Source organism: Necator americanus, chromosome I, assembly GCF_031761385.1.
Source record: "Necator americanus strain Aroian chromosome I, whole genome shotgun sequence".
Lineage (NCBI taxonomy): Eukaryota > Metazoa > Nematoda > Chromadorea > Rhabditida > Ancylostomatidae > Necator > Necator americanus.
In genome coordinates, this window is record NC_087371.1 from 35,072,190 (window position 1) to 35,091,524 (window position 19,335).

The following is a 19,335-nucleotide window of genomic DNA, read 5'->3' on the forward strand; positions in this document are numbered from 1 at the left end:
AGCGAGGGGCCTGCGCTCGAGGTGGGACCTTCGTCAGTAGTCCTTAATTAAATTGACACCAAAACAAGGTAAATTAAGGTAACACCATGGGGAAATAAGCCAATTATGTTAGCTAGGTAGACAAACTCTTGGATTTGAAAGCGTACAACCCTGCCATGGCTATGTGGGAATAAGGAATAACTCGATAAAGTCAACAATTCTCATTGCTTTCGACAATAACATCAACAGTAATCTGGTCCCACGTGGAAAAGAAGGAGTGGAATTCCATAAAGTCTCTATTTCAGCACACACAACATTCCCTGAAGATAACAGGGACCAATATGATCATATTTTCTGCACGTTCCAAGTCAAGAACTCTCACATTCATATATTTATTACGTCTTTACTTTGCACGATCGGATTCGCGACCACTTTTTCCGCATGATTTATTCATTTCGCAACGATTCATCGTATACATTCAAATTAATTCTTAATTATGCTGCGGGATACGAACGGAATGAGGAGTGTTCTCACTTAAGAACGGTAATATTCTTTGTAGGACTTACCTCAGCGCTTTAACTCACTATAACTTCACTTGTGGGGGTGTTTCAGCGCTTTCATGCCGAATTTCTGGGACAGTTCGAGGTGTTTATCCTTAAATTACTTCTAGACACAAGGTGAAAACACATAAGAAGCGAGGACTCTGACCAGGAAGTCGTCCAGCGCGGATGCCCGATGCCCCCATCCGATCCGGCGGCGGCGGTGCGGTCGCGTTGCGGCCGCTGGAGATTTGCCAGAAGTGTCGGATGGGGGGTTGGGCGCCGGTGTCCCGCCGAGTTCTCTCCTCTCGTCCAGCTTCCCATTATTGTTTGCTGTTTATCTTGTTACGCCGTACTCTACGGAGTCAGCTGTATGTTCTTTCGGCCGAAGCTTTGCTCTTTTCTCTTCCAGTTCTCTGTCATTGGTTTTCCATCTAATTTCTTTTTCATTTCTTTACTTTCATTGGTTTTGCTTTCGTGCTTTTCTTATACTTCGCCTATTTGATTGTGTAGTGTATTCTGGTTGATTTTGAAGTGTATTCTGAGATTTCGAACGATTCCATCATCTTCAGAATGCCAACGCTGCCAGGCCATCAACGTAACGTATCACAAGGACAACATGTAAGTGTTTTTCTTCAATAGAAATACTTTATTCTTGCCTAGGTTTCCTTCTTTTTTCTTCTCATTCCCTGCTGTCATTCATTCCCTTTATTTCTTTCTTTTTTTTACCTGTCTCATTACTTTTTCGCGTTTTTTCTTATTTTTCTCTTCTTTTTCTCGTGTCATATTTGTTTGTTTGTTTTCCTCAACTTCCATACCTCGAGAATTTTCCTTGTCTCATTACTCTACTTCACCCCTCTTTTTCCCTTCTTCTATGATTATAATTGTTGCTTTTTTTCTCGCATATCTCTCATCCGTCGAGAATTCCTATGAATTAATCTTAATCGTATGGGAAATGTATCATGACACAAACAAACAAAAATAAACAACTGAACATGAAAATCTATTCTAGTTAGGGCAAGCTGCGACTCGTTTAGAGTGCATTTTATCTGAATCTGTTGCTAATTTTGGTGTGTATCTCCTCATTGATTAAACCTTGTGGTTTTGATCAAGCACAAGAGTTTTCTGATAAAATAATTTGAGTGTTAAAGTTTTTGAAAGTGTGAGACTTTAAGTTTGTCTTATAATTTTGCTAGTATCGAAGAAGTATTTCTGGAAATACTAAAGAGTTTAAACTCAATTAGTTCTTCTCCAAGCAAGAAACTATTCCTCTTTCTTCCCTGAAAATGTTGAAATATCTAAATGATTTTATTTTTATTTCTAATTTATCTTTCAAAGATGTGTCGTTGGGGTTTGTTCCTTTGAAAGGTTTGCACTGAATAGTCGACGAGGCATTTCCAAAACAAGTCCAAACGTTTGTCATAGGAATAACTTACCGTTTTCTTTTTTTCCCTTTAAATGTTGGTTGGTATGTGCTCCACTTCTGTGCGACTTTTTTTTTATTTTCCAAGAAGTAGAGGGAGGTTCTTTTGTCCTGTGAGGGAATGCGGACAGGTGACATGTTTTTTTAATAGGTGCCCAATAAAATAGATGTTTTATTATTTAAGAAAGTGTAACTAAGAATTCCTGAATTGCTCAATGGGTCCTGCAACGCTTATTAGGAGATAATGTCAGTCATTATTATGAAATATTATGAAGATTCATAAATGTCAACGATTATATTCCTTTGACTTTATTTTCAACATAGATGACCACATTGGGACTGGACTTGAAGTGGAACATTATCCATAATCCTGAATGTTTTTTTTTTGTTTCTAATTGCTCTTCAACGTGACCAATTTTGAAGTCTTTTTTTTTTCAGTTGATCGTTGATCCCAACGATTCTGGAGACGAAGACGATGCTGAGCGCGGGCGAGCAGGAGTATTTCCTGGCGGAAGTCCTATTCATTTAAATCCATCGACACAATACCGACCGCAAGCGAATAAGCCAAAGTACGTTGAATTGATTTCATTTCAGCATTTCGTTAAAATATGGTTGCACTTCATTTTGTAATTTCGGTTTTTTTCTAGCATTTAAAAGCAAATTGCTTTTTTTTGTAGTTCGGCTATAGTTCCCCTTTTAGACGTGCATTTGTTTGCACTTATATTGTGACCGTTCATTTTTCAGAGGTCTCTGCAGTGATCCACATATTCGATCGAACATCAAAGTTATATTAGGCTCAATAGTGCTCACAATAGTCGGGACAAGTGTGTTTTGTTCTGTTTTCTTTTTTTCTCGTGTTGTTACACATCATGTGACTCATTGTTGTCAAGTGCATAATGAGTCATGTTGAGAGAAATAGATTGAATTCAATTGAATAATATAAACTAATTTCAGTTTTGCTTGTTCTCGGAACTATTGTAATGTTTCGTCCAGACGAAGGTGAGTATTATTGAATCTAATTTTGTTTAGCTTGATGCATAACTGCGTTATACAGCACTTATTCTTGTGTTTTTTTCGTCTTGGGGCGAAGGGGTGAATACCTTGTGTACATTAATCGCATTCGAAACCGGTTCTTGTAGATGTAGAGAAAGGAATCGCGCATGAATTTTGCACAGACACCAACTACGCGATAGGGTTTTTGAGAAGAGGAGGTTTTCTAAAAGTTCTTTTTTTTTTGTTTTTTTTAAATTATTTCACGTTAATAGTTTTATAACCGACTACGTTTGTCGTTTCCGAGGATGTTTCACTGCAAAAAATTACTAAGCGTCGCGTATGGAGCTATAAGTTGGCCTACGTTGAGCATGAAAAGTGAATTTCGGGATACTTCACATCCATTTTTATTTTTTCTTTCGTATGAATGATTGAGAATATTTTGTTTCTGCTTGTACTTGTTTTTTTTCTCTCGTGCTGCTCGTGGTGATTCATTCTCAGTCGGGTTTCGATTTCGCGTGACATTAGAATCAGCGGAGGTGCAGTATCGCAGGGAACGATGTTCTTCTGTTTTGTTTTTGATCATTGTAACTGTGCAGTATGATCAGATTGCTTGGCGATGTGAAAATGAATTGAAGGAAAGCGAGTTACGCTAGTTACACTGCATTTTATCTACTAATAATCGATTTTATCATTTATCGATTTCATCGAATGTCGAGTTCGTATTTATTTAAAATGCAAAAAAAAGAAATTATAATTACGTAGCGCTCAGCAGGTCAGCTTCTTAATCTTACGGTTTTGATCCATTAACCCATGTATCTAGACTTAATTCTACCACTTCGATTTCTTTTCAATTTATATTCTGAGCAAGTGGCATAGTTTGTCGCTTTTGCGCATCCTGTTTATACTTTTTTTTCTCATAATCGCATGCCATGGGCAGTAAGATGATTCTAGATATGAATCTGTTCTTCGGATTGGTGTATGTTGCTCTATAGTGGCCTGTTTCAGGACCGCAAGGATGGGTATTTTTGTTTGCGGGCTTCCTTTGCTTTGTACCTGGCTCGTACCATGTATACTATATTATATGTACACTTTGTGGTCGTCCAGGATACTCGTTCGATAGGTTGCCTACTTTCAACCGATGAATTTCATTTATGATTCGTGGGATCTCTGACGGTATTTTTTTTTTTGGCCGTTGGCAAAAGTGTCCAAGTTGTTGGTATTTTCTGCATGTCATGTCTTTTTCTTTTTTCATCTCGTTGTTGTTCAGTTCACTCGAATGGTGCACCTTTTTTATTGAAAGGTAATCCCACCTCTGTAATCTCTGATTGTGCTAAAAGAAAAAGAAAAAAGAGAAAAAAAAAAGAAAAGAAACAGGTCAGGTGTTCCGCACTACGTGCATAATGCCTTTCAAATTTAATGTTCCTTCATTTTTTTTTCATTTCTATATGTCTACTTCCGCTGTTATTTCGCAGGTGAGATTGTACTAGCATCAGGTTTTCATTTATAGTCATTGTCTAGCTGATAGGCCGAGCTTTGCCCTTCCACATCCGATGTGCATAATTTTCTATGTTTACGAACATACGGAGTTATCTCTTCACTTTATTGTGTAATATATTGCATAATTCCGACCAATATATATATATGTATGATTCTCAGATGACATTCTTCTGATGCATATTCTCATGGAAATGAGTTTATTTGTTATTGAATGATTTAAACTTAAAGAAAATATGAACCCGTATTTGGCATTGTCATGACAATGATTCGAAAATATTGGATGAATAAAACTAACGTTGGTTTAGTTTTTGAATCGAAGTAAATAGTGAATCGGAAGGAAGAGGAAGGACCAGGACCTCAGGTACCATAATCCTCCTATTTTAGCATGCTCTATCCGTCTTAGATAAGCATTATAGTGGAAACATTATCCATGTAGCTATTTCCTGATGAGATCGCCAACGCCAGCGGAATCACTTTGACATTTTCCGTTCACGTTAATGAATGGTGGACAGCATTGTGGTTCATTGCATCTTGATAACGCTGCTGTAGGCCTTAAAAATGATCGTTTTTGTTTATTTGTTGTTGTTTATTGATGCATTTTTGTATTTTTTCTTTAAAACAAAAATTATAATCATCAGTCACATACTTGACACATGTTCTGCCATCGCAAAGTTTGTCACTTTCAAGCAATTTGGCACAATGTTTGTCAATTGGACAAGCGTCGAGGTTACACGTGCTGAATTCTTGCCGGCGTCCCCTATAAACAATCGAATCTTGCTTGCTGTTTGTTTTCTCATGCGGTGCGAACTCGAACGTATTCGCGTTTTGTTTGCTTTATCCGTTCCCGACATTATTTGGCACCATTTAGAATGAGAGCTTCAGTTCGGGTCGAAGTGTTACAAGTGCTTGGATGGATGGTTGCAGCATTTTGAGTGACAAGTGTCAGAAATGAAGTTCAACGAAGCTTTTCATGTATAAAATGATTTAGTTGGGAGTTCATTGGGCATGTGCTAAGTTCTGGACGAGGGAGGAAGTGGGAACGGTAAGGAGAGCAAATAATTACAATGTAATTTTGACGGGAACCAGAGCTATGACTCGTAATTTCTATTTACTATCCTCAGAAAAAAAATAAGGAATGGAATTAACTAAAGGAGTTCAAAAGTGAAAGTGTTGAGCGTCGAACGTATGAAAACCGTCATTATTCGATCTTTGCTCGGATCTATTTTCGTTCTTACTAGTAACGAATCCTGTTTTTACGCGGATTTACATCGTATTAAGATTGGATGATGCGTGAAAATGGAGCAGATTATCACCGATGACGACGAGAAGGTCGTAGATGAGTAAGCGAATCCCCTCCTGTTCAAAAATCTCTTCCTCAAAACTTTATATTAGGTTGACTATAAATAATTGTAGTTGGCCTTTAATGTACTAATGGATGCTTTGACAAAGAGGGTATAGAGTTTGCGTTGACGCGGTCGCGCCGCGTTCGCGTGGCTGAACATATTTGGTGGTGACTATAGGAGGAGTTTGTGCTTGGCTCCTACGATAGAGGAGTTTTTGTGCTTTAAGTTTTTATTTTACTTTTTTCTTAGTTTCTGTAGCTACTCGGATTAATATAATGCACTTAGGATCTAATTAAGAGAGAAACATCATGTGGGTATGGGAGGGACGTTATATGCTTTCCGCATGCAAAATAGGTTGGTGCCGATAAACAGCAATCAATTGGTGGGGTTTCTGGAAGAATTTCTCTGCCACATGCATTTAATATACTTGTACTCCTTAATATTTCAAATAATATTCTCACTAAACCTCAGTAGTCTCGCTAGAAACGTTACTTATTCGATGGAATCACATTAAGACTTGTTTTGAAGCTTGTTTATGCGATCCAGCTGATTTTCGCAAGGATTTACGCGAAATCGCTTTTGGTTTCCGTTTCTTATCGCCGAATCTAATCTGTGATTTTCAAAAAAGCATGTCTGGATCAACTGTAGCATGTCGGGACCAACAAGGGATGAAAAGGAATGGACAACGTTAGAGTATGACTTAGGTAGAAGGGCGAGTTTTTTTTTTTCTAATAAATCCTCCTGATCCATAACAATCTCCAGGAAAACCCACGGAAAAAAGCTGAGAATACTGCTCTTGGTTTGTTTAAAAGATAAGGAGCTAGAACCTGTTCTTCAAATTTACTTTAAAGGGAGCGTGTTCACGAAATTGATGTGGTACGGAAACCCCAGCGAGAACGTCGAGTTCGCGTTGTAGATAATCGAAAAGAGCGTTACTCCGCTCACCTCCCCCGTAATAACCGTAAGAAACGGTGTGGAAGATCCCGTATTTTCCTACGAAATCATTAGCAACAACGCCAAACTTGTGCATTCATGTGGTCGATGGTTTATGAGTTCGCCTCACTAGTTTAATCAAGTGAAACCAATCAGTTGACCGCTGAGGATACACAATCGTGCGCAACGGTGCCGCGTTCTAACGTACCTCGTAGGAACTAAACCGGTTCCCACACCATTTTTTAAGACGATCACGGGGAAATGAGCGAAACCACGTGGTCTTCCGCAATCTACAACTCCGTATAGAAACTTTCCATGAGAAATCCATAACATTTCAGAATCTTGGTATGTATGCTGTCTTTATGTTATTAATGACTTTCCCGTAAAAAGAGTGAAAAATTTCTTATAAGAAAACTGCTGTATGGCTCATGGCAGTTTTTTAAAATTCATTTTTCACGTACGGCTAATTGCTAATTGGGCAGGGCCGCACTAATTTCCGTAATCTTTAACTGGATGTCTAAATTTTCCTGTGGATTTCCGTACCACGTCAATTCCGTGATACACTGTTTTTGACTTGAAGTCAGGATTTAATTATCTCGTATAAATGAAACTTACACACAAAACTTTAATTTCAATTCAATTTAATTTTTAATTTAATTATTTCGTATAAATGAAACTTACACACTTGTCGCATAACTCACTTGCATTGTTTCGTACGACAATTCCGAACTCGTGATCTGATTCCACAACCACCGCAACTACGCGAACATTCGGTCCACGATCCCCAATCTCCCCACACATTCGTTCCAGCAATAGTCGTTGGTTTCGCTAATGTAGTGTACATCAATTTTAACAAATTGGCAACAAAAAAAATAATCCAGGTGAAGAACTCACGTGTTGTTGTCGTCGTTACAGGAGCGGGAGTGGTCCTAGCGGGAAGAGTGGCTGAAATATTTCATCATTTCTTACTGTCTTATCCAAAATAAGCGTTCATTCAAGTGGAAATATAGTCGATGACGATTTTTTCAGCCGAGGAGTTGCGCGACGCAACCGCAACGCACTCTCTTTCTCTGTCAGAAGCATGCTCTCTCTTCTCTCTGCTCTGTCTGACCGTATCCGGCCCCTATTGCGCGCACCTGTTTAAATACGCCTACGACGACTATAGCTTTGATATTAACTGATTATCAAGGTTAATTATCATACCTATATAATTATTATTGTCATTTATAACTTATTATTATTATTTATTGTTATTTATTATTATTATTGTTTACAATTTTTATAGTTATAAGGATTTACTTTAGCATCAACTAATTCCAGAGATTTGAGTGCGAACTAGGCTTTCAACAAGATTGAAAGGGTCGCCTATGACTTATTTGTAGCCTCAAGATTTAAAAAATATATTTTTCAGTATTTGGGATTGAAATTTAAAAAAATAGAAATAAAAAACTCAGATACGTTACATTAACAGTTGAGCGCTCGGTTCTTATTTCTGGAAATTTCGTTTCTTTTCACCTCTTTCTAATAATTTTTCCTTCAAAAGATAGGAAAAAAAAACATTCTTTGTGTAAGTGCTTGAGACGTCACCGAAATTCTGTAATTGCACAACTCTAAAATTTGCCTAACCACAGAATTGACTACACTTTGGCGCTATTTTTTCTATTATTTGAAATCTCAGCGAAATCTCCGTGCCGCGATAACGCGGCCAAACATAAAGAACATCGCAGCATATAGAAGAAAAAATGTTTATATTTGATGGGACTTGGGAGTTTGCGTGGAAAAATCTTTTCTTTGGAATGTTCTTTCCGGAAGAAGTTCGGTTTATACCTAATTCTATTCCTGTACAACTTCATCTCTTATTCTCCCTCTTTTCTGGAATCTCCTGTTTTGTGCGACGTTGTTTCTGATAACATACTAAAAGGAAAAAGAAATAATGCGGAAAAAAAGAAAAAACAAAAGAGAAATATTTAGAAAAATATTTTACTTTTTACTTCTTTACAAATTCCATATTCCACCGACGTCATGGTCGTTGAGAACAAGTCCCAGACAAAAAAAAACAAAAAAACTTCCTACATCTTTCAGGAAGGGGAAGAACATAATTTACTTCAAAAGCGTATTTTTGGCTCCTATTCAATGATGTTATTAGATCGTTGAGACTGGGCTGCTGCACTCTGAATGTTCTCATTTTTTTCTGTTTTTTTTTTTTTTTGAAAATTTAAACTGAATGGTGGTAAATGTTTTCCTATTCTCATTTAGTCTTTTTTTAAAATTTTCTTTGTTTTTATTTAAAGATAACATGGAGGTGTCACATTTGTAGCATCGACATAGGCAATATATTTCCTGTTCTCAGCTACAAATCCTTCGTTCGAATTGTTTTGATGAAAAACGGAGATTATTACGCGACCGGAAGCATAGAAGAAAATTTTTGTGAAGAAGCGCTAACACACTAAAACGACAGGGATTCTTCCATTGAATCAAATCTTTCAGATCCATTAAGCTTAAGTTTTTCTCCTTAAAGAATAGATTTGCAGTACAGAAGTCAATAGCGGTGGTTCTGGAAACACAGAACGAGGACAGACGCGAGCACTAAGGGGAAATTGGCGGATTGAGTTAGGTTCATTTAATTTTTTGAACTTCCAACCACTTCTTCGAGTAAAAATCAACATTTTTCACTAATTCATTGGTTTTTTATATTCTACTTATAAATTCCACATTATATTGTTATATTTACAATTTTAATAATTTTATATATTTCAAACATTTTTCAATTTCAATTGTTTTTACTGATCGCTCCTCGGAATGTCTACCTTTGCTCCCATTACTTTATGTATGAAGCTATTAGCTCTAGTGTTGAATTATCTTCAAATATTTTAAGGAGTTCCATGAAAAAGTCAAAGTTCCCAATAGGACTTTGAAAAAACGTTTAAGAAGCCGACTCACTTGCTCTTGCCTGAAGTTTGAAACCAACGTCGTTGCTGAGTTGTGAACGAAAAACTATTATCGCTTTATCCTTTTCCGATACGAATGAACCTTCTGGCATCGTAAAACAGCATATTCTGGAACCATAGTACTGTTTCTGGATTCCAATAACCCTTCAACCCGAAAGCGTTCAGCCGAGATGACGCGACGCGTCCGCGCGCGGCGCGAGTGCTACTGCTCCGGAGAGCGTACTGGTGCACATAACGTCTATGCCATACGAGGGTGTCAGGGAGAAAAGGTCGGTCAGTGCTTCGTGTCTTCGCCGCGAACGTCGCTCGTCGCGTCGCGTCAGCCCGGCTGAACGCGTTCGGCGGCGACTACACACTCCTGCGGCCTGTCACAGCTGTAATCAAAGTGATTCCTCTGGAAAGTTCTTCCCGAAAATGGCGATATTATTGGTGGTTACGGTAGCGGAAATGCAGGAAATATTACCTGAAGCCGGTATTCCGTAAATCCGCTTGTATTTTCATTTCAACGTAGTCGACGCAAGTGGATGTGCACAAAAATGAGAACTCGTCAATAAATTCGAACTCGATTCGTTTTCCTTTTGGTGCCTAAGGAAATCCCTATATATTTCAGGCCGGTAAATTTTGATGTTAAAGGATCTAATACAGTAATCCTTATGGATCAGCTGTTTAATTTCACGTTCACCAACACGGATGCAACGTTGAGTAGTAGTATGTAGAAAAACCTCAAAGAACCAGCTGCATTTCTGATCCGGATCGTAGCCAGGATCAGGAAATCCTGGTGATTCGATTGATTGCCACTCGTCGTTGACAGTGATTTTCCCTCCGCAATCCGCTTCTGGAATTTTTCCAGTATGCAAATCTATTTCGTTTCATTTATAAGAGGATTCTTAGTTGATGCTCTGAAAATCCTCTAATTTTTTGCTCTTTTCTTTTTCTTTTTCCCCCACATTCTTTTTTGTTAAAGAATTATTTTAAAAAAAAGCGGATGAGTTTGCTTGAATTAAACTTTAAGACTAACTATGTGGTGGCTCAAAATCTTCACACGTGTTGCCGGCGAGACCGTTCGGACAAAGGCAGATGTCGCATTGACTTGGATGTGGATAACCCCCGTTCTTGCAATTGTTTTTTCCTGAGCAGCTACCTGGAAGAAATAAATAGCTAACTTCATTCATCCACCTATTCCAAGTCTCCATAACTGAGCTTTCGAGAGTTGTTGCAATTGATAAATGAACCTCTGTCTCTCCGGTATTTTTAATTTTTTTTTTTTACTTTTTCTAAAGGCATCACCTCACAAATCTGAGGTGGTGCGGATTTCAGGTGGAGTATTCGTATACGGGATCGTAGATTATGGGGAGGGCGGTGATTTCGTCCATTTCTTCCTAATTGCCGTAAAAAAACGGCCCGGAAGATGCGGCACGTGCACAAGGCTGGCGCGCTCTAATCGAACTCGTTGTGGAAAATAGCGCGCCGGAACGCTCGAAGCCGTATCTTCCGGGCCGTTTTTTACGGCAATTAGGAAGAAATAGACGGAATCACCCTCCTCTCTATAATCTACGACCACGTATAGGAACTCTCCACCTGAAATTCTTGGTTCATCCAGATTTGTGGGGTGATGCTTTTAAGTTTTCCACACCAATGTAGCAAAAGTGCACATATTATGCACAGATGCAGCGAGATTTTCTCTCAGTACCATGGGTGTTCACCCACGCCTACGCGATGCACCCGAGGGAAGGCATCCTAAGTAGTCAGGTAGGATAATCGTAAATGCGATGGTCAGATTTCCTCATGAAGTCCTTCAAGTGAAAATATAAAGCTCTCCTTGTCTCAGGAGAAGCCATAGAGAGGATTTTCGCATGTGACTGCTACATATTGGATTATGACTGGTCGCGCAATTCGAAAAACAACGGGAGCACAGGCGATAAATTGGGGATGTTTTGGAGCTGTTCTAGAAGGTCCTAGAAGATTCTGTCGTAAAAACAAACTCGTCACCTGAACAGTACGCCTTATTAATGGTGTCTATGTCGAAAAATGATAATGTCTCTCGTTGTCCGATTGTACTCTGGTAGAGCGGATCTCTGAAGATTAAATTTAAATTGCAGGATCACAGAGTCACGGAATATACGGAGTCCACCAACCTCGTAACAAGCGTCTTGCTTGTCTGATCAGCGCTGAATGCAGTGCTACCGTAATGCATTACCGATCCAAGATCGTACGGTATACCAAGTGTGTCAATATCCTTCGCGTCACGTTGCATAAAGTCACTAATAAATGAGGGAAGAATAAAGTCCGATTCAACCTAAAACCATAGGTTAGTCCTCATCGGTGAGGTTTTATAGATGTGAATCCTTGCCTTGATGTACGATTGCGCATCAGGACGACTTTGTTCGTGCCATAGTCCAATAGCGTGGCCAATCTCGTGCTCAATCACTCCAGACTGAAGTGGAAAGGTGAAAAGAAAGCACTTAGGTGATTTGAAGTACCCTATGGATACCCCTTCCACGATTCTTGTCTTGGTTTTAAATGTGAAGCAAGAGCCAAGATTGTTATTATTCTTAAGACCGGTCGTAACTTTATTACCGCTAAAATCTGAAAATCCAAAAACGACTAGGAAGGAAGAGCGCATAGTCGTTACCAGCAAGGTTCTTCTTTATTATAACTTACGCGGGTTTCGATCCACGGGGTCATGTGCCCAGTTAATATTAGCTGAGCGATTCTATCACACGGTGATCCGTTAAAGGCATCACCCCACGAATCTGGAGTGGTACGGATTTCAGGTGGAGTATTCGCATACGGGGTAGTAAATTACGGAGAGGGGGTGATTTCGTCTATTTGTTCCTAATTGCCGTAAAAACTCGGAAGACACGACTTCGAGCGTTCTGGGGCGTTATTTTCCACAACGAGTTCGACTAGAGCGCGCCAGCCTTGTGCACGCGCCGCATTTTCCAGGCCGTTTTTTATGACAATTAGGAAGAAATGGACGGAATCACCCTCCTCCCCATAACCTACGACCCTGTATAGGTATAATCCACCTGAAACCCGCACCACTCCAGATTCGTTGGGTGATGTCTTTAATGCACGTGCACGTAAACGTACCACGTGAATATATCGTGACGGGAGAGGCAAATTAAGATCATCACAATTAAATAAGATCTGGAATCACCTTAACGCAATTTTCTCCTATTGAAACTCCTTGTCTACCACCATTTCGACCAATCATAGAATAGCATCTGAAATTCAGGAGATTTTGTCCTTAGAAATCGTACATGGATCTCTTTCTCGAGCTATTTCCAGGAAAATACCTACCCTTGTCCTTGGAAAAACTCAATATAATCCTCCGTTTCGCTAACGAGTGGAGAATTCTCAAATGTTAAACATGTGACATTCTCCCAATATTCAATCGCTTTGATGATCTTGGAAACGGCGACGAAGTCTTGAAATACATGAGTTTAGTCCTGGCGTTCGCTTATAAACAAAAGAAAACAACCAATAAACAACATTTGAACAACAAGAATAACAGCTATGGTAGGTTCAAACGGCATGAAGCTAGCTGCGCAAGCGGTTGCGTTCGAAGCGGCGCGGTGGAGTTGGCGGTTAGAATCGAGGTGGGACCATCGTGACCTGCAGCGATGATTGGTGCTGAGCGAAGGTCCCCTCTCGATCCTAATCGCTGCTACGCTCCACCGCGCCGCTTCGAGCGCACTCGCTTCCGTAACTACACCTTCATTCATTCTGACCCTACCATGCCATGGTAACAGAAAGTGAAACCACGATCCACGAAGTTTATCCAGATTTTATGGGAATCCTTTTTCTTATGATTTTCTTAGGATTAGGGCGGGTGTAGATAGGAGGAAGCCGTTCAAGAAAGCATTATTTCGAGAACGTTTCTACTCGTTCTAACGATTCAGAATCGTTTGAGACTTACGAGCGTGTAACTGGCCCCGTACAATGACTTGCGGGGGCCAGCCTACGGGTCAAGTCAGTGTTTTTATCCTCCCAAGCAGGTCTGGTACCAATTTATCGACCCCGGAGGGATGAAAGGCTTAGTGAGCACTAGGGCGGATTCGAACCTCCGATCGATCCACGCAGGGAGCGGAACCTCTAACCGCTACACCACACCCACCCTAATACGTAATCATTTCCTCTTATCCATGCGCTAATATATGAAAAAATAATGAAAAACTTTTAAGAGTTTTTTTTGAAAAAAAACAGCTCACAGAAAGTGTGTGTCACTTTGGGCAATATGAATATCTCGGCTCGTCGTATGCGTCGTAGATCAAAAATAATCCTCCGACCTCATGTGCGCAGAAAATCAAAAGACACGCGCGATTTCCGTTAATACACGCGTAAATGCGCTAAGATTCTGTTTCCTGCACTCATTCCGTCTCCCTATTTACTTTTTCCATTCATTTAGACCATTATCTCTGCTCCCTTTTGAAAGCGCCCTAATTTTAACTGTAAATATTTACTTGGATTACGATTTTTAGTCAATTTTTAATTTGTGATTTATTTTAATTGGAATTTGGATCTATGAACTGTTGAAATCTTGAGTTTTTCTCTCTAGGATTCATTGCTTCCTGTTGTGTATCCTTCTAGGACATATTCAGGCCAATATCAAAGGATTACTAGCTAGTAAAACCAAACTAGTTTTTTGTATCGCTCCAAACTGATACTAAGTTGCTAAAATGAGAAGAAACAATGCATTTTCTCAGGGTTTTAAATATTAATTAGTGTTGTTGTGGTCCAAAAGTTCCCGAGAAGAAATGAATTGAGTCAAAGGATGGAGAAGATGCTTAAATTGAAAAAAATGAGTGATATTTCTAATTAGGTAGGTATGTGAGTCTTAAAAATCAACTTAAACTAAGGTAAAGTTATCACACCGACAAAAAAGGTATCCTAAACGTAAATCGCGAGGAAAACACACGCAGTCATCATAATTCATAATTCCTCATAAAATCATAAAGTCATAAAATCATAATTCCTTCCATTTTCGAGGTAGCAAACTTCAGAACCGAACTATTCGTGTACAACTCAATTTTCTTTAATTTTTTTTCTTGTGGAAAGATTTAGGATTACCGTTGTGCTAATATAAATTATACCATTGATGTATTTTGTTTACTATTGTTGTTTGTTATCTATATTGATTATATCCTGTATTATTCTTAATTAATACTTCTTTTCAACACGTTTTCGGCGGTCAATAGCTCGTTTTCTGCGTTCGGAGCGATATGTGGTAGATCATTGAATTGATCCGATCAAAATCTAAGATACTCCTCGAACAACTTGACAACCTCAAATAACTCGACACTCATTTTCTCATTCGAATCGATTCGATCCGTTCGAATTTGAAAAGTCGTCTCTTCTATTCTATATGTTTGCGATCTTTTAAACCTTGTGCTCTTGTGGATGAGGTCCCATTCAGTAATGTAAGTGTTGTTTACTTTGGTACCGAGCGGAAGACGTCACACAGTAGTGTTTACTGGATCAACAATCCACACACAGTTAAGCAAATCATAATCCTGTTCCAAAGTTGCGCAAATCATCAAATCCAGGTAAATACTTATAATCTCTGTTAATATAAGTTAATATAAGTTAATATAATAATAATAATAATAATAATAACAATAATAATAATAATAATAATAATAATAATAATAATATAAGTTATGTATTATGTTTGTGACGTATTAAGGGATAAAAGGATAAAGTTTCTGGCGTTAATCAATCCGCTTGGGACCCGCCCCCACGTTCAGTTCAATTCAGAATCGTTTGAGGTTCACGAACGTGTAACTGGCCTAAACAATGACTTGCGGTGGCTAGCCGATGGGTCAAGTCAGTGTTTTTATCCTCCCAGACAAGTCTGGTACCAATTTATCGACCCCTGGAGGGATGAAAGGCTTCGTGAGCAGTAGGGCGGATTCGAACCTCTGATCGATCGTGCAGGCAGGCAGCGGAACCTCTAACCGACTGCGCTACACCTGCACCAAACAAGGGATAACGGAAAAGAAGTCCTGGATTGGTGGCTGCCCCGAAAAACTCTTACCGAGACTCTCATGAAAGCGGTATTTGATCGGAGCAGTGACTGGCCATTTCGACTCCGGACTCGCGTCGAACGATCGCCGTCCTCGTCCTCGCTTCTTCGGGTCTGTTGTGACCTTGGACGCTTCATTGAGAATGTTGATAGCTTGTTTTTTCGACAAGAAAATGTCGCCTAAAGGAAGAATTTTTTTCGAATGACTCCTAGCTGGAAAATATTCGATATGGACTTAGAATTAGAACGCCTGACCTTCAAACAGAAACGGGCTAACGGCTTTTGCAACGGTTGGCTGTTCCACACTAATCGCTACCGGTTTTTTAGCGTCTTCAGCTGCCTGGACGATGTGTTTATTTTTTTCTTATGAATCGAAATAGAAACATTAGAGAAATCGAATTGCGCTGATGCTTCCAGACGTTTCGTAGACGTTTTTTTTTTCTAATGGGATTCAAAGAAAAAAGTGTTTGTTGAGTGATAAAACTGTCCGAAAACCTACATCATGACCGAATTCTCTGCCACCGTAAACACGTTGATGTGCTAGTTTCTTCAATTTTAATAGCACATCTTCAACACTTTCCACATTGTCCTTTTCCAAATCGAAATGATCCTGAAAAATAAAATTGTAACGGTGGTAAAATAAAAAAAAATAATGTTACAAGATAATAATGAAAATTAAACTCAGAAAAAAAGACCTATATTAATACTATCAATTAGATATGGTAGTTCCAAAAGAAGCAATCCATAAATCGCTATCTTCATTTTTTTTCAAAAAGAAAAGTTCCTTTTTCTTTCGATCTTTCAAAAATCAAAAATTTCTTCCTTTTACTTTTTTTCTGCATGTTTTCTTCCTCTTTCACAAACGTTCTGACTTGTTGGTTCCTCAATGGTCAGTAATCATGTTTGAGCGTAATAAATATAAATAAATAAATATAAGAAAAAAAACCAGTCCTTATTATTTACGCGTAATTAATTGTTACATTAATTCATTATTATCTGCGCCGACAGAAAGTACACGCATGACGTGCTTTTATTATTTTTCTTTTTTTATTTTTTATTTTCATTGTTCATATATTTCATATTATTTTCAATTTTATTTATTTATTTATTTATTTATTTATTTGTTCTTTATCACATGGTTATCCATGCCAGTATGAAAGGAGCATACAAGAAACAAATAGCAGAAATATATACTATAAAAATGAGTAGTAGTACTCACATGCATTTCTGGATGCAATATTTTTCTATTATTTAATTTTTTTTTGAAGAAGCGAGATTAAAACAACAAGCAAAGCAGATTGATCCATCGACGGAAATGCAGATTTAGATTGATTGGGGATTTATTAGGGATGTTTAAAGGAGGTAATACAGTAGTACAGTATGCACTGGACCTAACTGTACAGTAGTGATTTCCTATTGAATGCCACAAACAATGTACCTGTAATTCCTTTCTTCCATCGGTATTAGGAGCAGTATAACAGTTTTGTACGAGTAAAGAAGTGAAATAAATGAATAAAATCCTAGAAATCATCATGGATCAGAAGCTCGAAGACAGACAGTGTTGGACGGCAGTGGAGTGAAGTGTTGTGGAAGCTGGTGGACTGATAGCTATGGATTAATGATGTGTGTGGGTGATATGAACGAAAAACCTGTTCAGCTTTAGAAATGAAGGACACGTCCGGGCAGTGCGGGGGTGGTGGGGGAGGTCGGTCCACTTGGAAACAAGCGATGGCAATGGTCATCCGAACTGGACGAGGCTATTTAAGCGGGGGATTTAATCTCCTCGAAACAAAGCGAGTACGGGGAAAAATGTATTTTTTTTATTTCAGAGATTTTGGAGAATTTAGAGGATTTCGGGGAATGAATGATACACGAACAACACGCTGGGTTTCTTCTTCTTTTTTTTTCGGATCCTTTTTTTCCCCTCCTGTTCGGAAACCAGTTCCACATAGCGTTGTGGTTTTTTTTTCTCTTACAAAAAAATCCATCATTGTACGATGATGTATCGGTGTTTTTAATGGGGGTTGGACGTGTCCACGAATTGAAACAAAACCGTAATATCGTTTTTTTTCGGGATTGTACTAACACAATTGAATTTCGACGGTCTCCTGCATGGCTTTGTTTTTTTTTTTCCCCGCAAATTTCGCTACAAACCATTTCATTGTTAGAACTATAAATAACGAATAACGACGCGATAATTTTAAGCAATTTATTTATTTAGCTCTGTGAGCTACTTAAATGAGAGAAATTAAATTAAATTTAAATTTTAATCAAGAAAAATCCTAACCATTTTGAAGAAATTTTTGCTCTTTCATCAGATGTTTTCACAAATGTTGCTGAATAATCTGCCCGGGATACAATTACCCGCTCTTTAGCCATTCTGAATCCTTAAACATGGGTAATTAAACAATTCAACCGAATCCATTAGAAAGATAAAGCATTCTGGTCATTGAACGAATGAATGAATGAATAAATAAATGAATGAATGAATAAATGAATGAATGAATAGACGGAGAAAATTTGTGAGTACAAAAAATCCTCAACTTATTCCAGACCTATGCCACTCTTTGTGGTTACGTCCCCATTTTCTAGAAATTTACTTAGAATTTAAAAAAAAAGTATCGTTAAATCCTTCCAATAATATGTAAACCAATAATATTAGTGAAGATTAGAATGCGAAACTTCCGAATATTTTTTCTACAGCTATGAATTTTTTATACTTTTTTTTTAGTAACTTTCAATGTAGGACTTTTGTTAATTTCCGAAAACAATGGAAATTTCGAAATTACATGTAGGATATTAAAATATTCTAAATAACATCCTGATCACTAATATATTAAACATTTTCTCCAATTTCGAAAAATCAGCGAGAGGTGTAATTAACGAAGCGTAGGAAACTTCGCCTGTTTTTCAGGCCACACATTCCTCAATAGTAATTTTTGGAATTGCTGGAAATTTAAAATAATCGGTTCATTTAGTTTCAAATTGTGGTTTCAAAATTAAATTTTCCCCAGTACCAAGGATTCCGACGGTTTGCGGACGAGAATAGTGATTCCGTCCATTTCTTCCCAATCGCCGTGAAAACGTCCCGGATGCGGTTTCAAGGCTTCCGGGGCGCTATTTTCTACAACGAGTTCGAATGGAGCGCGCCAGACTTGTGCACGCGCCACATCCTTCGTGTCGTTTTTTACGGCAGTTAGGAAGAAATGGACGGAATCACCCCTCTCCATAATCCACGATCCTGTAAACGAATACTCCACTTGAAATCCCTACCACCTCAAATTCGTGAGGTGATGTCTTGAAGAACTTAGCCTGACTTACGTTGGTAACAGATCTCCCGAACTGGAAGTCCAGCACCTACCGTATACTTACCGTATATTTAAATTTCGCTTAAAGTTCAGTTATACAGTATGAACGGGAAATGTATGAATGTGAAAATTAGGACAATTCTATCGATTAGCATTTCAATTATAAAATCTTTTATTATACATCAATAAAAGACAGGATATAAACAGAGGAAAAATCCAATATTAAAGGTCTACTCGTAGGAGCCGTAGCCACTTTGTACAACTGAAAAGAAACTCCTACGAAGAACCGGCGGCACAGTATAGTCAACGATTAGCGTACACATATCGATTAGGTTGTTTTTTTT

General features: G+C 38.4%; 2 protein-coding genes across 3 annotated transcripts; one reads left to right on the forward strand and one right to left on the reverse strand.

Annotated features, from left to right (window-relative positions):
• Window positions 1–1,091: 1,091 nt before the first annotated feature.
• On the forward strand, window positions 1,092–4,076 carry RB195_007846 (uncharacterized protein; the record flags this gene model as incomplete). The annotated part of the gene is made up of 5 exons (XM_064181693.1): window positions 1,092–1,139; window positions 2,380–2,510; window positions 2,686–2,765; window positions 2,896–2,940; window positions 3,940–4,076. The coding sequence occupies 5 exons, from the start codon at window positions 1,092–1,094 to the stop codon at window positions 4,074–4,076; spliced, it is 441 nt and encodes a 146-aa protein (XP_064038464.1).
• Window positions 4,077–4,867: 791 nt separating this feature from the next.
• On the reverse strand, window positions 4,868–18,062 carry RB195_007847 (uncharacterized protein; the record flags this gene model as incomplete). 2 transcript variants are annotated; one of them, XM_064181694.1, is made up of 16 exons in its annotated part: window positions 4,868–4,982; window positions 5,078–5,188; window positions 7,409–7,535; window positions 7,602–7,652; window positions 9,648–9,763; window positions 10,119–10,240; window positions 10,378–10,490; window positions 10,674–10,796; window positions 11,645–11,730; window positions 11,791–11,951; window positions 12,816–12,882; window positions 12,959–13,085; window positions 15,696–15,863; window positions 15,939–16,023; window positions 16,183–16,293; window positions 17,333–17,425. In XM_064181694.1, the coding sequence occupies 16 exons, from the start codon at window positions 17,423–17,425 to the stop codon at window positions 4,868–4,870; spliced, it is 1,776 nt and encodes a 591-aa protein (XP_064038466.1). The 2 variants fall into 2 exon arrangements, with proteins under 2 accessions (XP_064038466.1, XP_064038465.1); XM_064181695.1 differs by lacking the exons at window positions 7,409–7,535; window positions 7,602–7,652; window positions 9,648–9,763; window positions 10,119–10,240; window positions 17,333–17,425 and adding an exon at window positions 18,048–18,062 and having other exon boundaries at window positions 10,388–10,490.
• Between the last annotated feature and the right edge of the window lie 1,273 nt (window positions 18,063–19,335).